At 39.3% G+C, this 20,619-nt stretch overlaps 2 protein-coding genes across 3 annotated transcripts in view; one reads left to right on the forward strand and one right to left on the reverse strand.

Annotated features, from left to right (window-relative positions):
• The first annotated feature begins 5,711 nt into the window (after positions 1–5,711).
• tnfa (tumor necrosis factor a (TNF superfamily, member 2)) lies at positions 5,712–7,584 on the forward strand. The gene is made up of 3 exons (XM_028399169.1): positions 5,712–5,994; positions 6,183–6,248; positions 6,577–7,584. The coding sequence occupies exons 1-3, from the start codon at positions 5,790–5,792 to the stop codon at positions 7,044–7,046; spliced, it is 741 nt and encodes a 246-aa protein (XP_028254970.1). The 5' UTR covers positions 5,712–5,789; the 3' UTR covers positions 7,047–7,584.
• Positions 7,585–15,712: 8,128 nt separating this feature from the next.
• The window catches only part of LOC114432506 (gamma-aminobutyric acid type B receptor subunit 1-like), a 65,854-nt gene continuing 60,947 nt past the window's right edge, over positions 15,713–20,619 (reverse strand). For both annotated transcript variants that reach the window (XM_028400558.1, XM_028400557.1), the window contains 3 exons: positions 17,079–17,207; positions 16,671–16,814; positions 15,713–16,000 (listed from right to left, as the gene is read on the reverse strand). In XM_028400558.1, coding sequence (XP_028256359.1) covers positions 15,713–16,000; positions 16,671–16,814; positions 17,079–17,207 — 561 coding nt within the window. The remainder of the gene's footprint in view (positions 16,001–16,670; positions 16,815–17,078; positions 17,208–20,619) is intronic.

Here is a 20,619-nt window from a genome sequence, read left to right on the forward strand (position 1 = left end):
AATAAACCCAACAACAGGAACAAACACTGCGTGTACGCAATAGCTTAGTGGTTCACTGTAGAAAAGGAGACAGGAAACCACCAGGTCCCTGTAGTTTCATTCTACCTGGTTTCAGCCACCTTTACAGAATTTCCCTGCTTTCACTCTCCACAGTCCTCCCTGTGGCTCCGCTGGCCTTGCCCAGACAGGTAGAAAGTTTGAGAGGAGTCCTGCGTTGCCTCATTAATCAGCCACAGTTGCATAATTCTGGTGTTTCCTTTTTTTCCCTAAAGAATGACACCACATCTTTAAATTCATGTGGTTGTGGGCTCATGTGACTCAGATCATATCTAACACAACATGGATTGGGTCTCATTGGAAAGAGGTCAGCTTGTGAACATCTTGTTATTTCTAAGAACAGCACATAAGAAACAACTAAAGTATAAATAGTCCAAGAGGGTCCATGCACATTCATGGAAATTAGACTTCAATGCTTGCCAGACAACCAAGCAGCATTTTTAATCTAATAATTATCCAGTATTACTATTACTCATACTGTGGGCCTGTTTAGTGACAAAAACAGACATAGCTCCACATATGCAACTTTGCCTGTTATATTGTGCGCAACCTGTTTTGTTAATTAAAGGAAACTATTGCGAGTCAACTTTATAAGGACCTCAAAGTGATTAAATCATTTTTATCATGTTTGTCCCCTGTTATACTGTTGCCCTACAAATACATCTTGCTTAGTGTTAGAAAGAGAGGTGGTGTTGGCTAGCACTTTCAAAGTATTAACAACATTCTACGAGGTAAACATCCTTCACTAACTAAGCAGTAACCTCTGGGGTTGAGAAATGAAGCCACAAGTGTAAAAACCCACACTTCCCTGCATGGTATATTAGGGTTGGTTTCAAAACTTACATTATATATTATAAACATGTGAATTTTAACCCATAAAAGCATCTTTACTTACACCTGACCCTGTGTAATTCTTATGTTTCCAGCCATACAAGGATCTCTACCTGATAATAAACTGGTTTTTAACTGCAGGAGTTTTTAATACATAATCTCAACTATGAATGAAAATGTATACCAGCAAGAAAAGGGAAGTATATGGTGTTCATGGAGCACATATCTAAAATAAAGTGTTAAGGAGTCAAGAACCCCAGGCTCTGGGGTCAAAGTCTACTTCAATAAATATTTCTACTTGATAAATACAGGCCCTACGCCCCTTACAGGAAGGTCCAAGTATTCAGGTTTCCATTGGGAATGGGTGCTTGAAACTGCACAGGATAAAATAGATCTAATCAACTAACACAGATGTAAGGATTTTCACTTTTCTGGGGTTAAATCGCAGTCAGAAGGGGAAGACATTGGGGCTTTCCCTCTGTTGTCCTCAAATAACCTGTTACTCCTGTCTGTATAACCTGTTAGAGGAATGTACTCATCAACCTGAAACATTCCTCTGTTCTCTTTTTCATCGAGTGATTCACATTCGATGTCTTTGAAATGGAAGGAAAGTTGTAGTTACATGTTACATTATGGCCACTGGTATACATTCTGTAGACTGACAAGGTGATATAGGATTACCATGAACAACAATGAAGCTCAGAGGGGAAAACCCAAAAAGCACACAAAGGAAAAATAAATGCTTTGGCTGATTTAGGGCCATGACCTAGTTCATATGTTTGGTTTGTCAGAATCCCTTGACCATATTACTGAAGAAAGACTTCATCATGAGGGAGGCAAGGCCACATCGTGATGGAGCACCTGATTCACTTTTGATTGGGAGCGGTTAACGCTTTTGCACTTAGGTTTCACTTTCACCTGCATGACAGTAAAGCTCTTCTATTTAATTCTATCAGGCCTCCCTGCTACACTTTCATGTAACCATCTGGCTCAGTAACTAGTAAAACACATGAATACATGAACTTCAACATTAGTACCCAGATTCTGAGCCCCCAGATTTCCTCAAAGAGTTCTCCGCAGGTGTTGACATTACAAACGAGCTCCTGCCAGTCATTCCCAGTTCTTGCTCATTAATGTCTAGGCTCAGATTCTGGTGGCTCACTGAACCCATCTTGATTCACAGTATAAGCATACATAAATATATGAGAAATCTACAGAAATAATGATAGTTATTTGATATATCTCAAATGCACCAGTTATGGACTGAACTAAGAACAGTGTAGGGCAGAAAAAGGAGACTGGAAACCTGTTTTGTGCATGTTATTCATGTATCTGGAGCTAAGAAACTAAGAGTTTTCAATGACACTAATTCTCTCAGTCTCTTCCTGTAATGAGGAAGCAGAGTTGTGGCCAGTCTGCAGAAAGCACTGTGGATTCCTCTGTGTCTTGTGGGAGATTATCAATCTTTTTTTAGATGAAGGGAGTTTGCTTCTTGTGGCAGGTTTAGGAACAGAAATACATGACGAACAGGGGAGTTTTGTTCTGCTATTCCTATTCTTCATTTTAATTTTATTCTGTACTATTTTTGCATTTATTCAAATTGATATTACTATATACACTTAGATGCAGCCTATTTTACTAAATCTGTCCCGGTAGTTCTTTTCAATCCTAATGCAAATAAGGATGCAACTATAAAAGCAAAATGGGCGGTAGAACACACAGGGCAGTTTTTTGGGGGAAACATCTTTACACCCTTCCTGTCTTATAGTTTATATAGGTTTACTATACTCCTCCACACTGGAAAAACATTCTCAGTCATTCTCACTGTATGAGTGATTGAAACATAAATGTGCTTGTAAAATGCCCCTTCATTTATCACTTTAAAAAACCCAAATGGTTTATTCTTTTTGTATACTTTGTTGTGCACAATATTGATGCTTTTCAACTTACTCTGAAGGATAAAGTTTAAATACAGCTTTGTGTTGTCCAGCAATCGTCTGACCACTTCTACTACTATGGCTGCTTAGGCCCTTCGGTTGAATTAAATGGGCTCAATGATGAATAATGAAATGAGTTGGTTGTCGTAAAACCTAATTTATATAAATTAACGTTTGTTAAAATTTTAAACCTTTGGCTGTTAGATTAGTGTAAATGACATAAAGAACATTCAGCTTTCACAGCTGTTTTGGAGGTTTGTGGTAAACGACGCTGTGATCTTTAGATGTGCTGATTTCATACATCTGACACTAACAAATAATGCATCCGGTTTGCTTTGTGTATGTTGAAAATCAACTAAATGAGCTATATGTAATATTACAAGTAAAGTTGAAACTTAATTAATTAATGTCAGGTTATAAAGGAATGTGAAACAATAATATACATCAAATGCCTGTGCATTGTACTGCAGAGACTGTTTGGTGGGGAAACATGGTTTATATGTAGTTGCCACATATAAACCATGTTTCCCCACCAAACAGTTAGAACTGATGAAGCCGCTTGGATGAGCAGCGAAACGTCTTCAAGAAAAACTCTACTCTCTAAGTCCAGATGCCTTGCTTCAATCTTCATCAACAACTATTGAAGTTATTTACAGACTGTAAATGGTCTGTACTTATATAGCGCTTTTCTACCTACTTGGGTACTCAAAGCACTTCACACTACTTCACTTTTACCTCTTTCATGCACACAAGGACACACCAGTGGTGCAACCACTGGGAGCAACTTAGGGTTAAGTGTCTTGCCCAAGCCTTACACATTGGCCTGCAGCCAGGGCAGGGGATCGAACCACCGACCTTCCCGTTGGTGGACAACTGCCTGAGCCACAGCCACCCCAAACCTCATCTGTAAACTCATCATTTATTCAGCCCAATCTGTAACCCCAGCATTTATTCTGCCCAACAAAGGCAGCTGTAGTAGTAGTAGAGTTACTAGTGTTCATGTGTAACACACAAATCATCCAACAACCAACCTGTATGATAATATGCTGGATAAGCAATGTGGGCTAGGTAGCATGGTGTGAGGTATGAAAAGAAGCTGGCACATTTACACTTAGTGGAAAGAGCTCTGGATGCCTCCTTTCAGCCAGACAGGCTCACCTTTTTCATGTTTGTTTGTTTCCTACTCATACACATGATATGTAGAAGAGCCAGCAGCTCATGACCTTGCTCGTCATCCTCTTCAACAGAAACATGACTACATTATGTCTCCCTTTAACTGTCATATTATATTTTCTCAACACACCCATGTTGCATTGTCACAAACCCACCTAGAAGATAGTGTGAATGACTCCAACCACACGTGTTATCAGCTTAAATCCAGCTCACTGTAAGAATGCCATTGTTACTGCACTTTGTGTGGCCTGATTAGGAATTTTAGTCATACTGCTATTAAGCCATTTAATTTGATATTTCAATTCCAAACCTAGTTTCAGTTTCACACAACATGATGAGGCACGTAATGCTGGAAAGCTTAAACACTCTGGAACACAAGATGATCTGGTGGCAAGTGAGACACACACACACACACTACATAAATACAGACAAAAAACACAAAATTAAACAAAAAAGTGAAAATTTGTAACTAATGGAACCGTGGGTTGGACTTTCCAAACAGCTCTTCAGTCACGTATTAGCTGGTGACTAGCTTCCTTGAAATATTTAAACTTCTTATCTACCATCAGAGAGCTAATTTAGCACCTTAAGGTGACATTCCACCCAAACTAAAGTCTGTGTACAAACCCCACACACGCAAGGCTACAAGGCTGTGACATTTACAGTTTAACCTAAAGAAGGTTGAGTGTCTTTAGAGTCACATGTTTGATTTGTGATGCAACCACACAGCGTCCTTAACTGCTGCTATCATGCCCAGCCCTAATGTCATCCAAAGAGATATGAAAATGAAACAAAAATTGTTCAAATAACTTGAAGCCAAAAAGATTGTTTTATGACAACATATTCAGACTCCATGAGTGCATTACTAACTCTCCCACACATATCTCCTTTTGCATGTACACTCATTCCTACTCATCCCAGGTTGTTAGTTATTGTTGCTCTGTGATGGTTTCATATATACGTTTTGAAATATAAATTTTATGAACATTTAACATTATATATTATGTAGAGCTTAAATTTAGTCAACCGTTCATCAGCAAAGATAAGTTTTAGAATTAGGTTTGGCAGATGTGGTTCCAGATCAAGTCTGGCAAGGCATCTTCGTTGTATTTCCCTTTCCCATTGATTTGCTAATTTACATTTATTGTAGCCTATTTTTAAAAAGGGAAGTGACTCACTAAGCTGTAAATATTACCAGCGACATCTGCTGTAGGTCATTTTTACTTTACTATTAAGTGCAATATCATACACTGACAATGTGACAACATTTTGGCAATGCTGGCAAACACAGCAGAGGTCTTGATGAACTGAATGATGTGTCTGTAGCCTGTCACACTTTGACGTGATTACAGTGCATCTGACCCACGTAGCAATGACCTGTACAACAAAACACACATAAACACTCACTGGATGTGCTTTGGCTTTATGAGTGGTTTAAAATGCTAAGCTACATGTGTTTACTTTTGGTATGCAAGTCTGCAGCAGGAAGTGAGTGAGTGTGTGTGTGTGTCTGAATGCCAAGGTGAAAAAATAATTTTTTTACACAGGTGTGTACAGCTGGCATAACTCAGTCATATGGATTCTGTGTGTAGGAGTGTGTGGTGTGTAAGATCTGGGTCTCCTTCCTCATAAAATCGCCACTCACTCACAGTGACGACATCACTGGAGTTTCCCCTTAGGAGGAACAGAAGCTGTTTTAAAAAGTGTCAGTCAACCTGCCAGAGCAGTAGTTTAACACACAGCGCACACAGAGCTTAGCTGGACCTGAAGTAAGAGGAAAAATTTGAAGCCATGGAGGGTGAATGCAAAGTAATGCTGGATAGTTCTGTAGAGACTGAAGCCAGGAAAGAAACATCGCACAGGCTGGTACCCAGCTCAAAGCTCACCACGGCACTGCTGGTATTCACGCTGTGCCTCGCCACTGCTGCTGCTGCTGTCCTTGTCTTAAACAGGAAGGACAGAATGGGAGCACAAGAACAAAAGGAAGACTCTTCTGGTGAGTAGTATATTAAATAATGCACTTTTAATAGTAATGTTGATGGTATCTATTGAGAAGTCTTGAGTTTCCCCAAACCAATATAGGCTGTAGTGCAATTCTTACAGTTATTCTAATATTTTGCACCAAAAAGTAAAAACTGGCACTGTTAACAGATTTAATAAACCCTTGTTTCCTCTTTTTTACAGGTTTTTCAGGTCTTCATCATACTTTGAGGCAGATATCAAACGTAAGAGCAGCCATCCATTTAGAAGGTAAAAACAACAGCTTTCACTTGATATGTGTGTAATCATAGAATGAAAGTGATGTATTTTAAATGGTGACTAGGCCAGGATTATGGTTAGTCTTATTGGTCCAGGAGGAAGTTCTTGGAGATATTTTTATTCAGTTTATAGACCTACTGACACAGTTCCCAATAGTTGGAAGTCCAGATACGTGAACTTATTCCAGTTACCAAAAGGATATGTAGAGGCTCACAATGAGAATATTTGAATGTAGTCCACATCACTAGAAATGCCTTAGAAGTTCATTATATTGCACTCATCAGCCATCATTCCTCACCACCATCTCTTTATTCTACAGGGGAAGCTAATCCTGCCATTAAGACCTCAATAGAGTGGAAAAAACAGGTGGACCAGTCCCACTCTCAAGGAGGCCTAGATCTCGTTAACAACGAGATTGTGATTCCTCGAAACGGCCTCTACTTTGTATACTGTCAAGCATCTTTCCAGGTCAGCTGCAGCACCAGTGATCCTGATGACACCAACTCCATGGTCTACCTGAGCCACATTGTGCAACGCCGCTCCAAAACATACGCAAATGACGACACTAATCAGTCCTATCACACCATCTTGCGCTCCGTCCGCACAGCTTGTCAGAAGACAACCAGCAGCAACCCAGAAGAGGATGGGAGCTGGTACTCAGCTGTGTACAATGGGGCCGTGTTCAGCTTGAATGAAGGTGACAGACTGAGGACAGAGATGGCTGAGGAGATGCTGGCCATGGTGGAGGAGGGTTCAGGGAAGAATTTCTTTGGTGTTTTTGCCTTGTAAAGGCAAGGTGACTGCAGGCAGCAGCTGAAGCTTCTGAACGCAAATGAGAAAGAACTCCACTGGAACTTACCTACACAGATTTATGTTTGGTGCCTGCAGAAGCTCAATAGACTTAACATCCACACCGTAACATTTAATGTAACAACTAGCCACGCTCTGATAACTGTAGCAGTGATAAAGAGCTAATTGTAAAGACCTTAGATGGGTCTATAATGTTATGTACTATGTACTACTGCCTTACTGTCAGGACCTTTTCCATTGTACCCATTGTATTGCTCAATGTGAGTTTTATATGACTGTACTATGACTGCTGCACATTGACTGTGTCACTACAGGCTGAAAGATTTTATGTGTTTATTTAACATAACATTATCATATTATTTTATTTATTGAATTATTTATTGAATTATTTATTTATGTGTGTTTCTGTGTGGTTTTTAATTGATGTGCTATTTGTACTGGAATGTATTCATTTATTGAAATAGAAAATCAGTTTGATCAACATTTTTCAATGCAAATTTAGTTTAATGCAATTTGCAGAATAAGAAACAAGCTTCACACGTTGCTGGCGGTGCTATAGAATATTTAAATAAAATTGTTTTGCAAAAAAAAAAAAGTCTGTGAGAGCTGTGTTCACTTAAAAGGGACATGGAGAGAGAAGAGGTCAAATGCTGATCACAAACGGTCGGAAGGAAGCATCCACCACTGCTAGTAGGGCGGAAGTTGCAGCATTTAATGAGCACACTGCGGTCACAATGCCAACCACGGAAAACAAGTGCACCGCTCTGTGGCCTCTTACTGTGCGTAGGGGAAGAATGCTTCCCATTACAAATGTCACATCATTAACACCAGATGCTGTAACCTTTGTTGCCAATCCAATACATCTACACCACAGCACACCTGATAAGGGCTGGTGGAGTCCACGAGACCTAGATGCAGAAGCCCTGTTAGTGCTGATATCACGTTTATTGTTAACATGGCTGATAAGGGGAAGTGTGTCAGTCAGACTGACACAGAAACACATGCTGGTCAGGTTGTGTATCAGATGTGGAAGTTAGAACTTACTGCTTGTTTGCTGTTTTTTTTCAGCAGAAGGAGCCATCTGGTGCAGAGAAGAGTCAGGGTTGATGGTGCTTGATTAGTGGATGGACCACAGATGTGAGGGACTGCCTTGACTATGGGCTTATGACAGAATGGTACTCTGGGTGTGTTTGTGTTGCACTCTCCTGCAGGAGAAAAGCTGTTGGAGAAGAGGCTTGCTGGAGGCGTTTATTGACGTAGACCCTGCTGGATGTAGCTAAAGTCTACATCCAGCAGGGTCTACAGACAGATGGCATACAGGCCTGACAGCTATATCTTCTCTCGGTGGATAAAACTGACTTTGGTTTCCTCTATAATAAAGGGAAATGAAACATTTCCTTATAGGAAATGTGACAGCAGTGTTATCTCACTTTACCTGAGTTTGCTGTGAGTCTCACTTAGTCATACCTCTTACTCAACCAACGTCAACTCAGCTAAGGCTTGTTTGCCAAATTTGGGTATCCTGGCTGTAGTAAATTAGATGTGTTGTGTCATCAATCCATTTTTAGTAGCATCATCGGGTGTATAATAACATATTTGGCATACCATACTTTTAAAACATATTTTATGTAGTGACAAAGTTTCCAGTAGAGTAAATGAAAGGGGGGGGGAACTCCGTAGTGATCTGGTAATCCCCCTGCTTCCTCTTCCATCAGCCCACAGGGCAGCAACACCAATAGCTAAAAGTATTTATCTTAGTGTGGGTGTTTTCTATACTATATGGGTACTACTGTACTACATTATCATAATGTTCTGCAGTAGAAATGGTTGATAATCAGCATAAAGCGAGTCATCAGTATATGATAAAATCACAGCATATTGAATAGACCAATCTCCAACCTCACCTTTATTCCTAAGATACTTGAAAGAGTGGTTGTACGTAGGTTTCCTCTTTACGTACAAGGGTTAATCATGGTGTTCCACAGTGTTCATTGCTTGGACCGATCCTGTCCATCCTCTACATGCTCTCCCTAGGGACTATAATTCAGAAGCACAGCATAAACTTTCATTGTTATGCTGATGACACCCAGCTGTATTTATCCATGAAGCCTGAAGAAACAGAGCCGCTAGTCAGACTACAGACATGTCTAAATGACATAAAGGACTGAATGACCTCCAATTTTTTACTGTTAAACTTGGACAAAACTGAGGTCATTGTTTTTGGACCCAAACATCTCAGAACTAGATTATCTGATAACATTCTCTCTCTGGATGGAATTACTTCCATCTTTATTACTAATTACTAATATTGCTAAGATCAGGAGCATCCCCTCTCAGAGTGATGCTGAAAACCTGTCCATGCTTTTGTTACTTCTATACTGGATCACTGCAACTCACTAATATCAGGATGTCCCCATTACTCCATTAACAGCCTGCAGGTGATCCAGAACGCAGCAGCTAGCGGTCTGACTGGAATCAGCAAAAAGAATCATATCTTTCCTGTTCTAGCTTCTCTTCACTGGTTCCCAGTAAAATTTAGAATAGACTTTAAAACTCTACTGCTTACATATAAGGCTCTACATGGACTAGCTCCATTATACCTGCAGGATTTAATAGTCCCATATATTCCTAATAGAACATTCAGATCACAGAGTGCAGGTTTATGATGTGGGCTAAGAGGTATAGTTACAGTCACTTTGACTAACTCTTAGTCTTTAATCTTTATTATAGCTATGTGGTTATAGGCCTACACTGACAGGGGACACAAACATGATCCACTGAGCAGTTCCCCCACCCCCACAACACCTCCATCTCTATTCCCCCACCTCCTCTCTTCTTCTTCCTCTCTCCTTCTCACTTATTAGGCTGACCCATATTCATGATCCAGCATTTTATGTCACTAAATGTGTGTCTAGTCTTCCTTGTAGTTTTGTATCTCTCCCATTCTCCCTCCCTCTCTTTCTCTCTCTCTCTCTTTCATCCTGTCATGTCTACCTCTTCTCCTCCTTCACCTGACCGACTGTCAGCAGTAAGATTCTCTTTATGAGCCGGATCCTGCTCAAGGTTTTTTCCTGTTAAAAATGAGTCACTGTCTGCTTGCTTGGGGGTTCAGGTTCTGGGTCTCTGTAAAGTACCTAGAGATAATGTTGATTGTAAAAGGTGCTGTATAAATAAAATTAAATTGAAATGAAAAACATAGGGATGTCTGTGTAAATTCACTGCAAACCAGAAAGGTAAAAACAAATAAATAAATAAACATTGAGAAGACTTTTTAATCAACGCACAGTTAATTTGTGTGACTGAAAAGGTCACAGACACCTACTCAGTGCAGTGCAACTGATGCAGCTGGTATCAGTGCAGCACCTTCCTGACAAGAAACAGGGGTGGGATCCAGTGGTTGACACTGATCTGTTTTTTCCTTTACAGTGTGGTTTTCTCCATATGCTGCAGCTGTCTGTGATGTGACTGTGAACTGTCGAGTACTTTTTATTTCTGCCATGTAAACCTGTTCTTTGGTTAAGCCTGGTTGTTGTTCTGTTCCTACTAAATAAGCAAACACATAGTTTTGTCTATCTTGACGGCTAACAATAACAATGTGTGCATCATGACAAAAGTGAAATAAGTGAAATGATGCTGTGGGGAAAGTTTAGTGTGTCTGGAACTGTGAATCTTGTCAGAATAGAAGGATAGTGACATTGGAAAATCTTGAAAAAAAAAGATGCAGCAAAACTGGATCTTCTTGACTTTTTCTCCTCTAACATGACAACAACTTAAAGCATATGTGTAATTTTGTTTCTTTGTACAAGGTCAAATAATATAAGCCTTCTAGGTAAATTACGTTTTTTTTTTGCTCTGAAAAACAGAACTTGGGAAATATTTGAAAAAAGAATGACAAATGTATAATGTGACTATATATATCTGAGAAAAACTGTGTACAAAATGAAAGTAAGTAAGTAAATGCTTGAAATATGTTTTTTTCTGTAATAAGTGATATGCCTAGATTATGTAAATATTAAGATAGATGCCCAATGTTGTAATTTATTGTTTATTTTTTTTTTGTACAATTTTCTTCCAAATTTGGGTCTGGGAGTTAAACAAAAAGCACCTATTTGCCGTGAAAAGTGGTTAACATTCCTCCAGATCCTCAAGTTGTCCCTTGGGGCACTACAGTTTTTGACAATTTCTATAGACTGTATATAAAAAATTGATGTAGCCAGCATGATGCCACCCATTGGTTTGTCAGCTCCCACTTTGAGGCTTCAGTGTCTTTACTTCTTGGTCGGCATCTTGACATTTTAGAGCAAGACATGACCACATATGGAACAAGAGGTGTGTAGCTGCAGCGAATAAACCATTAAAATGAGGATTATACACCTGTCCACCTACACTGGCCTGTCTTCAATCTAACCTGTATGAACTTCCTGCTAACAAAGTTAACTTTCCTAACATAAGCTTGTTTGATACGTAATTTTTGGTACCATTTAACGTACCAAACATGTACCAAACAATACTATAATAATCAGTGGGAGTTTTGAGTAGGTGTCCAGAGGCTTTTTTGTAAACCCCTGCTGGGCAATATATATATATATTATATATATATATATATATATATATATATATAATAGGGGTATTGCTGCTTGCTGCAATTAAATCGTCTACATTGAACACAATATTTGAGAAATACAACAAGTTTTATTTCATTCTTGCATTTGAAATAATCTGCGATATCAGATATTATAGCATATAGAAATATATCCTGAATATTGTACCACATGAAACAGCTTGTACAGTATATGCGAACATCATAAGTATTTACATCATCATTATTTACAGTCTATGTGCATATTCTCATGTGGATCAACATTACATCTACACTGCTTTACTGACAGTTAAAATACATTATCACACACAAACATACAGTAGATATCTACACATGGTCACTTTGAAAGAATGTAGCAGGAGCACTACACAATGTTTTCATGGTTTATACACCTGTGCCTCACACTGCAGTCACTAACCAACAGAAGTGCTCAGAGCCTGTGCTACCACACAGAGAAAACATGAGGCTCAGTAGAAGCCACACATCAAGTGCTTGTCATGAGGGTGAAAATAGTCGCTTACACAGAAAGAAACACACATGACTTTAAAATGAAAAGGCAGATCCTCAGTGACAACAAGGAGCTATCACCAAAAGAGGGATGTGAAAGGCTACAAGAAGAGGAAATGCAAAATGTTTTCCTTTCATGACGTTTACATCATTTCAGAAGCAGCTTTTTAGCCGCGTGAGTTCTGCTATTGAGGGGCTGTGGTGAAGTAGGGTAATATGTCACTACAAGTGTCCTTAACCGTCACTTTGAATAAGTCTAACATTTTTAAAATTTAAGGGACAGTTCACTGCAAAATGAAGATGTTTCAGAGCATGTGTTCCATCAAGATTATTTTGATGTAATTCAGTTAGTGTAGTTTATTTTTTATTTATAGGGTTGTTTGTTCTTTATTTTGAAGAGAAGGCAGTAATTTTAATTAAAATTTAAATTTGCAACCTTGCACACCAAAACAATCTTAATGGATAAGTAGCGCTGCACAGTGAACTGTCCCTTTAACCAGAGCTGGTAGATCAGAGAATTATGATATGTATCTATTTACTGATGTGTAACAACTTTGCAAGGCACTAATAACGTGTATGTTTGTAATTTAACAGTAACACTGCTTTAAACAACCCATTAGAGTGTGCCTCCATCTTCTTTACACTGAAACCAAATAAGTCTTGTAGTTTTAATAAAGGTGTGGGTCCACAGCAGCCCAGCAAACAAACAAGCTTACTGTGAACCCCTTGTGCTTAAGTGGGCAAACTGAGTCCAGCACAGTAATGATGAACTCAATTTAAATCTACAGACAGAGAGAATCAAAGTACTACAAGAATATATTGTCTTAAAAATTACTTTTTATTTTGTAAATTTTATATCTGATTTTCTACTTTGATTGTTCTCAAAAAGGAATAAGTGAATATTATGGGGTCTGTCTCACTCTCTTGCTATACCTCCTTCTTGACCTAGTGGTTGTTATTTGATTGCAGGTGAGAGTGAAATGCCTGTAACATGCTTTAAAATCGGACATGTTAATATGGAGGTCAATGGGGATTGGTTTTTGGCACTTTTTTTTTTTTTACATGTATTGACTGTTACTTGAAATTGTAGCCTAATTTAATAATCAAACCTGTAACAATTTAGTTATTACAGAAATAAACAAAATAGATCCTTCAATCATGGAAATTACTAAAAAAAAAATCAAAAAAAAAAAAACGACTTCCCAGTTTATAAATCACATGCCACCTGAGCAGTGCCTATAAACAGACACGAAGAAAAAATAATTTTTTTGATATACAGAAGTCAAGCATGTGCTGTAGTTTCAGTCTACTTTTATATCGAAAGACTTTTTTTGTCCACAAAAACTTGAGTTGTTTTTCAGTGAAAGCAGAAGAGCACATACAGGGGAAACCATACATGTCTATGGTGTATTTTTTAAGAAGTTTTTGTGAGAGAATTATTAGACATGAAAAATGAAAACCTTTTTTTAGCAGGTCAGCATCGCTTGTGTAGTATCACAAGGATTAATATTCACATCCTCATAAACGTACAGAAGTAACCTTATATAATTTAACCTTATATTAAAGTTTAAATTCAGTTGAATGTTTCAGTTGTAATGTTTCAAACATCTTCGTTTAGATGGAGAAAATGACACATTCTGATGGCTTTGACATTTAAGTTTGTCAGTTGTTCCATTGTATTTAATTGTATTTAATTAATCCCTGGTTCCATCTAGAGACAGAGCTAGAGCCTGACACAGACACAGATAAGGTGCTTTAACCTCATGTAATGCTGTATCAGCTCTTGAGTTGGGCAAATACCTGAAAATACCTGATAGATGACAGCACTGTCCCTAGCTCCCTTTATTCTTTGAACCAACAGAACTGATCCACAGTGACGGGTTAAGGACACACACACAGCTAGCTATTAAATCTCTGCAGTCTTTGTCTGAGGACACCAAAAAAAAAAAATCATCACACTAAACTACAGAAAATTATATCATGGATGCATCCAGTTACTTGGTCACAAAATGGCAATATCATGTAGCCTGTATTTTTTACCAGCCTGTTAAAACTGTATCGAAACACACTTAAGATCAGATATGAAAAATGATTTGGTATTAAACCTCCTCCCAATCAACCCATAGCTGTCATTTTAAAGAATACTGCATGTAAAGGTATTTCAACATGCATCTGACAGCTACACACATGATACCATGGATAAAAAAAACCAGAGCCCCCATCCCCATGGGGCTGTGGGGTGTGTGTTGTGTTCTGTTCTCTCGTGTTCAGATGTCACCCTTGGCTCCAGTGTAACAGGGGAGCAGAGCACAGCTGACACCACTCAGCCATCATTGCACCCAAATATAAGCTGACTGTAAGAGTATGACACCCTCCATTGTTGTGGCAGTGTGAAAAGCTACATGTTACTCCATCCTGTGGACCACAGACTGTAAATACAGCTGGATGAAGCTTCCACCATTACATCATTGTAATAACGTTCTGCTGTGAAGTTGTAGAATAACAACTTTAACAGGGATTAACCCATTTTTTTCATGTGGCCACTCAAACTGCACTTTTTTGGCACTTTTATGTTATATGGCATCTATTTGTACCTGCTCAAAGGTACTTTAAACGCCTCACAAACCAAAAGCACTGGAAGCTACTTGGAGACATCAGCATGCAGCCAGGGTCTGGGATTGAGCCCTTGGCTACTAAATAATAGTTAATAGACTGCTCTACCACCTGAACTACCAACTACGTAAAAAATATAAGTATTTCGAAAGAGGGCCTGGAACATCCACATTAAGAGTTTTGGATACAAATTTGTTTGAGTCGTTTGTTTATCTTCTGATCTCTACGCTAGAATAGGTTTGAGCATTAAACATGTTCTTTTTTCATGCCATACCATGATCCTTGGGCACACAACATACTTCAGTGCAATATCATTGTTTCATTGTTTTTTCATTGTTGCTGGGACATGCAGTTTCAGTCTCCATCTTTTAGCAAACTAGTATGTAGCCATTGTGTGCATATTAAAGAGCCTTTTACTGCCAGCCGGACCATGGATCTGACTTATATGTTCACTTTGCCCACTAAATATAATGGTTGCCAAAATTAAAAAAAAAGTTGCTTTGGTCTTTTTTTTTTTAGAAATGACACCGTCATTTGAATGTAAATTGTACATTTGCCATTGCTGTAATTGCAGTGTGCAATGAAACGTTTGGCAGGTTAGCAAATGTAAGTTAAGCTATTTATCATACTCTGGGTGGCACATGGGAAATCAATGGCTGATGAAAGGTTGTGTATAAATAACTAGAAAAAAACAGTAAAAAACAAAAGATGACAGAGTGAGCTCAGACAGTGAAGCGATGGGGATGTGATGATGCCCTCAACATGAACCTCTCCACTTGTTATACTCTGCCAGTCTCTGCTGATTACTGGAATGACGTTTCCAGGTTTTGATGTATTATAGTCGATCTGCTGCTTGTGATTTCTCCAACTCTGTGGAGCTATGAATATCATGACTATCCTCATCCCTACACTGTTCACCACCATCTCACTTGTAGAGCAGCTGCAGCCGGCTGGTGTGGCAGTTATTTCTGCTGATCTTGCTGTCTGGCTGGTAGAGGCTGGATGAGTTGGCAAAGGAAGGAGGGATGGGGTGTGGGTCAGAGGTGGGCACAGGGTATCCTGGAGGCGGGGCCAGTGACCTCGGGTCACTCTGGGTAATGGCAAGGTGAGGCGGGCTGTGGTTCTGATTGGTAATGGTGGATGCTCTTCTCCTCGATCGCAGGGCCTGGCGCTCAGACAGCTGGTTCCGCAGCTCTGACACACGCTCTTCTTTCTGAGGAGGCAAATTGTAACAAAGACTTAACAATGTTTGGTGGTTGTTATGCCATGGCTCAATTACTGCCATCTATCCATGCAAATTGTTTGGGTTCCATATTCTGATTCATAGCTGCTGAAAGTTCCTCCTCAATGTGACAAAAAGTGCCTGCCATGTTGCTCTGGGGAAGACATCTCCCAAGACATGCACTCTTATGCTGTGTCCAAAATCACTCACTCACTCCCTACTCCCCATATGTGTTCAATGTAGGGCACCAAATGGTGAACTTGTTAAGTAAATATTCATCCAAAATAGTCATCCTCCGTCTCTGATAATAAAACATGCAATAAAACAATAAAACATAAAACAACACGTGGAGGCACAATATAGGGCCATATAGCAAGGGAACAAGAATAAATGAAGAACTACCGTATTAGTTTAACACGTTAATGGGCCACTCCAATGGATTTTGAGCAGCTTATGATTAGTTAGGAAAGAAGTTATGATTATTTTGGTGGTCACCTCTGCCAGCTAGACTGGGAAATAGCCGTTTCAGACTGTGCTGGACAATGTAAGACTCAAATGAGAAAGAGATGAACAGTATCAAGTAAGTTTGTAAACTGACTGGTGGTGTAGTGACAGCTAAGCTATGAAACACAGTATTAACATAGGAAAGGGCCAGGCTGACCTCCTGAATGATCTTCTGCAGCTCCTTGTTCTCTCTCTCCAGCTGTCTGGACTTTTCCTCATCATTGTTATTGGTGGATGAGCCGGTCTTCATCGTCTCCTGGGCATCAGACTGCCACTCACCACGTGTGATCAGTCGCCGCATCTATAATTACAGGACAGTTACTGTACTGGCATCAGAAGGGCCTTACTAGAGGGGCACTTTGTATAAAGGTAGAAATACTTTTTGTTTGTTCTGGTCGCTAGTGTCAGCTGACCAAGGAACAGACACCACCAGTTCCAAAGTACTTAGGTTGCTTGCCTGATGCTAAGCCAGGCAAGCATCAGTAGACTTAGGAGAACACAGGAAAACAGGATGACTGGTGGGTGGAAGGAGTAACAAAAACAAAAAACAACATGTCAGCATTACCTTGGGAACAAACAGAACCACTAGGGTGATGTAGACTGAGAAGACGATGGCCAAAGAAGCGAAGGCAAAGGAGGCATCCTGCTGGGATGACAGTATCATAGTGACTGGAGCTGTGATCATGCACAGCACCTAAGGGAAGGAGCAAACAGAAACAACATGCTAAGTTGTTTTAGCTGTATTTTATTACAGAATCATGGCCGATACATGACAGGTCATCAAAAGTCAGAAAGTAAAAGGCACTGACATTACTATGGACACCACATATAAGGACTGAATTTAGCTAAATTTAGTTCTTTCAGTACAAAAAAAGTCAAAGTCCGAAAACAATGAAGATACACTTATAATGTAATAAAATGTGTAATAAATGTATGTAATGTAATAAAACAGAATTATACCTCTGAAGACTAAGCTGGACAATGTCGCCCTCTACAGTTTCTTTTGTATGCACTGATAATGTGTTGTTTTCTGTTATTAGCAATTTCACTTTCACTTCAATGCCTATATTAATAAAATGTACATTGTTTATGTAAATATTTTTGATGAAAAATGCTAAAATGTAAAAAAAAATAAAATAAATTACACTAAAAAACTGAACCAATCTAAATCTGAACTCCTAAATGTCGGGAGTGTTGAATCAGTGCATCAGTACAAATAAGTAAATGTATTGTATTTTTTGTTCTTAAGTTATGTAGCTGATGAACAGGTCCAGATTGGGTACAGGAATGGGTCAGAGTCTTTGCTGCCTGTCTTAATGGAGTACTGGAAACTGTGTGTCACATGTTAGGATTGTCACTCGCTCACTCTTTACAAAGTGTTTCAACTACTAGACTAAGCGGTAGTGGAATAGAAGCTGATGGTCATTGACACACTTTAGACACAAGTTGGAAATAACACGTTGCGCAACATAATTATGCACCAGGTGTTCAAAATATCTCCACAATAAAATGAATGTATTTACAACACACTGCAGTTCTCAATACATTATTAACTATGAAGAATCTTTAGAGACCCAGAGCATAATGGTGGTAGTTACAGCTCACATCTAAATAGTTAATGAGCAGGCTATTAGTAGAGAAACTACAATCAAATATGATACTGATTTATTAACAGCAATAATATAATATTGCTCTGGTGGAACAGGAGACAAGCCGCTGCACAGATGAGGTGTTTGAGGAGTTTTATGCTTCATCGGCTTTGTGTGGTTTTGGCCATATCTGCACACAACTGTCTCATGAACACAAAGGAAGCAGTTTTGGTGACTATTGCTTTTGTTTGTGTAAAAGAGATCAATGTACAGAGAAAGGGCTATGTTCTCAACATCACACAATGCACAGTTTGATCATTTTATCTTTCTTACTTTGCTACTTTAATACCAGCCAGTAATTTAATTGGATGTATGGTTGTCTTGACAACAAAACTATCATTTCTGTCCTACCAACAGAGAGCAGATTAATAGGAATGAGATAGGATGAGACGGGAGGAGTGAGGGATACAGACAGAGCATGGCAGCCAGTGAATCATGAGAGGTGGAGGTGAAGATGGAAATCAATACATTCTGATCAATAGCCAGTCATCTCTGCACAAAAGCTGAAAAATGTCATTCAGCTTGGAAAATGGAAGCAGCAGGCGACACCAACTGCAGCCATGTTTTCTCCGCCGTGCCATTACTTACACACAGTGATGCACAAACACAACCCTGCCCTCCACTCACACACAACCAATCCAATTCATTTCACCCACCTCACTAGAACAAATAGCATTTTCGCTGCACATGGGCATCTTGAGATAGAGCTTTTCAAAGCCATTTATCTACAGACAGGCTGTTTTCAGCAGTCTGCAACTTTAGAGGAGTGTTGTTTCAGTGTGGGAGGAAGAACAACTGTAAGTGACTGGTGATTAATATAAACTAAATATTGAACCTGAGATGAAACTGGAGCCCATCAATGCTGTCACTGGGCAACAGGCAGGCTACACCATGGACACATCACCAGACACAGAGAGACAGATGACCGGTCATGCTCACACTTAACTCATGGTCACATTTTGACTTTAGTCTAACGTTGGATGGATTCATCTTAGCTGGGTACAGACCAGACCTTAATCCCTCAGTGGACAGCATGGTGATAGGTAGATATAAAGAAGTGGCCAGAAGGCAAGTATAACAAAAAAAAAAACAGCTGCAGCGTTCAAGAAGACAAAACACAGACAGCAATCCAAAGAAACCGACTTCAAGGACACGGTCAGCAGAGCGCACCGGGAACACACAAAGAGGCATGGGTAATGAGACACAGGTGACACCAATTACAGCAGAGACAGAGGACAAGCCAACAAAAAGTGTGCCTCTGTCTGTAACAGTTTAACCCCTTACTGCCTGAATTTCTTTACTTTCATAAAATCAAATAAAAGATTATTGTTTTGGCGGTCCTAAAGATCCAACATTAAGTAGAGAATGTTAATTTGAATGTATCACATACAGTACATATATAAACTTAGTTACGATGCAGACATTAGGCATGGTTTGGCATTGTAGTAACTAAAGCAAATTGGGGATGGAGATATTCTTGGTATGTGCAGAATCTGCATTAACTCTTTTATAGTGGGATACATACACCGCCTCGGCTGCATTAAGACCGGAAGTGGTATGTTGTATATTTGCGACATTTGTCTACAAAGGGTTAAAACAGGAACAGAGTTCAATGTATAATACCACAATGCATTGCAAAAATTACTGCTCAAGCCTTTTAATGCAAGAGCAATGATGCCAGAAGCAGTGCTGGGAAATCATGCAAGCAGTGTCCAGAAGGGTTTTCTCATGTTACTAAGGAGCTCATCTACAAATAATTCCCCAAATAATGAGTAGGCAGTAGAGAATGAGTGGGTGATCTCTAACATAGCCCATAAGTAAAACAGAATTGACCACATCATCTTGCTCCTGTACAAAAACAGAGCGATGTTAATATTAAAATGTCTGCAGCTCCGCTTAGTTCACCAATGTCACATAAACAAAGACATTGTCGCTTCATTTTGCTGATACATAAGCATTTTGGAATTCAGCGGGAGCATCGCTTTCCAGATATTCCGAATGATCAAACAAATTAGCTGAGATCAAACTAATTTGTTTGAGGGACACAGGTGCATCTGGCAGGCCACTTCTTCAACAAAACTCAAGACTAAAGCAAGAGGAAAAGGGGAAACGCAGCAATAAACACATGCAAATTTTCCTTGGTGCAATTTGCATCTCACCCACTCGGCTTAGGCTTAAATTGGGTTCACTGCATAATGGATAATCCTCTGAGATGAATTGAAATACAACCATGGGAACGGAAATCACAAACCCAGCCATACAGGATGTGTTGCTGATTAAAGTCACTTTCTGTGTGTCTGTGTGTGTGTCAGTGGCCAGCAGTAGATGCCTCACCTGTCTTTTAAATTGGTATATGGAGTAAAATACTCTCACTTTGTCAAGTAAACTTTTGCTTCTTCTTATTTTTGAATACATATTTAAAAGCTGAACAACTGACAGGCCCAGCCAATTATAGAC

The sequence above is a fragment of the Parambassis ranga genome, chromosome 2 (assembly GCF_900634625.1).
Source record: "Parambassis ranga chromosome 2, fParRan2.1, whole genome shotgun sequence".
NCBI lineage: Eukaryota > Metazoa > Chordata > Actinopteri > Ambassidae > Parambassis > Parambassis ranga.

What these genes read in the sequence shown, in the direction of transcription:
- tnfa (XM_028399169.1), top strand. Translation starts at nt 5,790, where the DNA reads ATGGAGGGTGAATGCAAAGTAATGCTGGATAGTTCTGTAGAGACTGAA. An exon ending in ACAAAAGGAAGACTCTTCTG is followed by an intron (nt 5,995 to 6,182) that starts GTGAGTAGTATA and finishes TCTTTTTTACAG; the next exon opens with GTTTTTCAGGTCTTCATCAT. An exon ending in AGCAGCCATCCATTTAGAAG is followed by an intron (nt 6,249 to 6,576) that starts GTAAAAACAACA and finishes TTTATTCTACAG; the next exon opens with GGGAAGCTAATCCTGCCATT.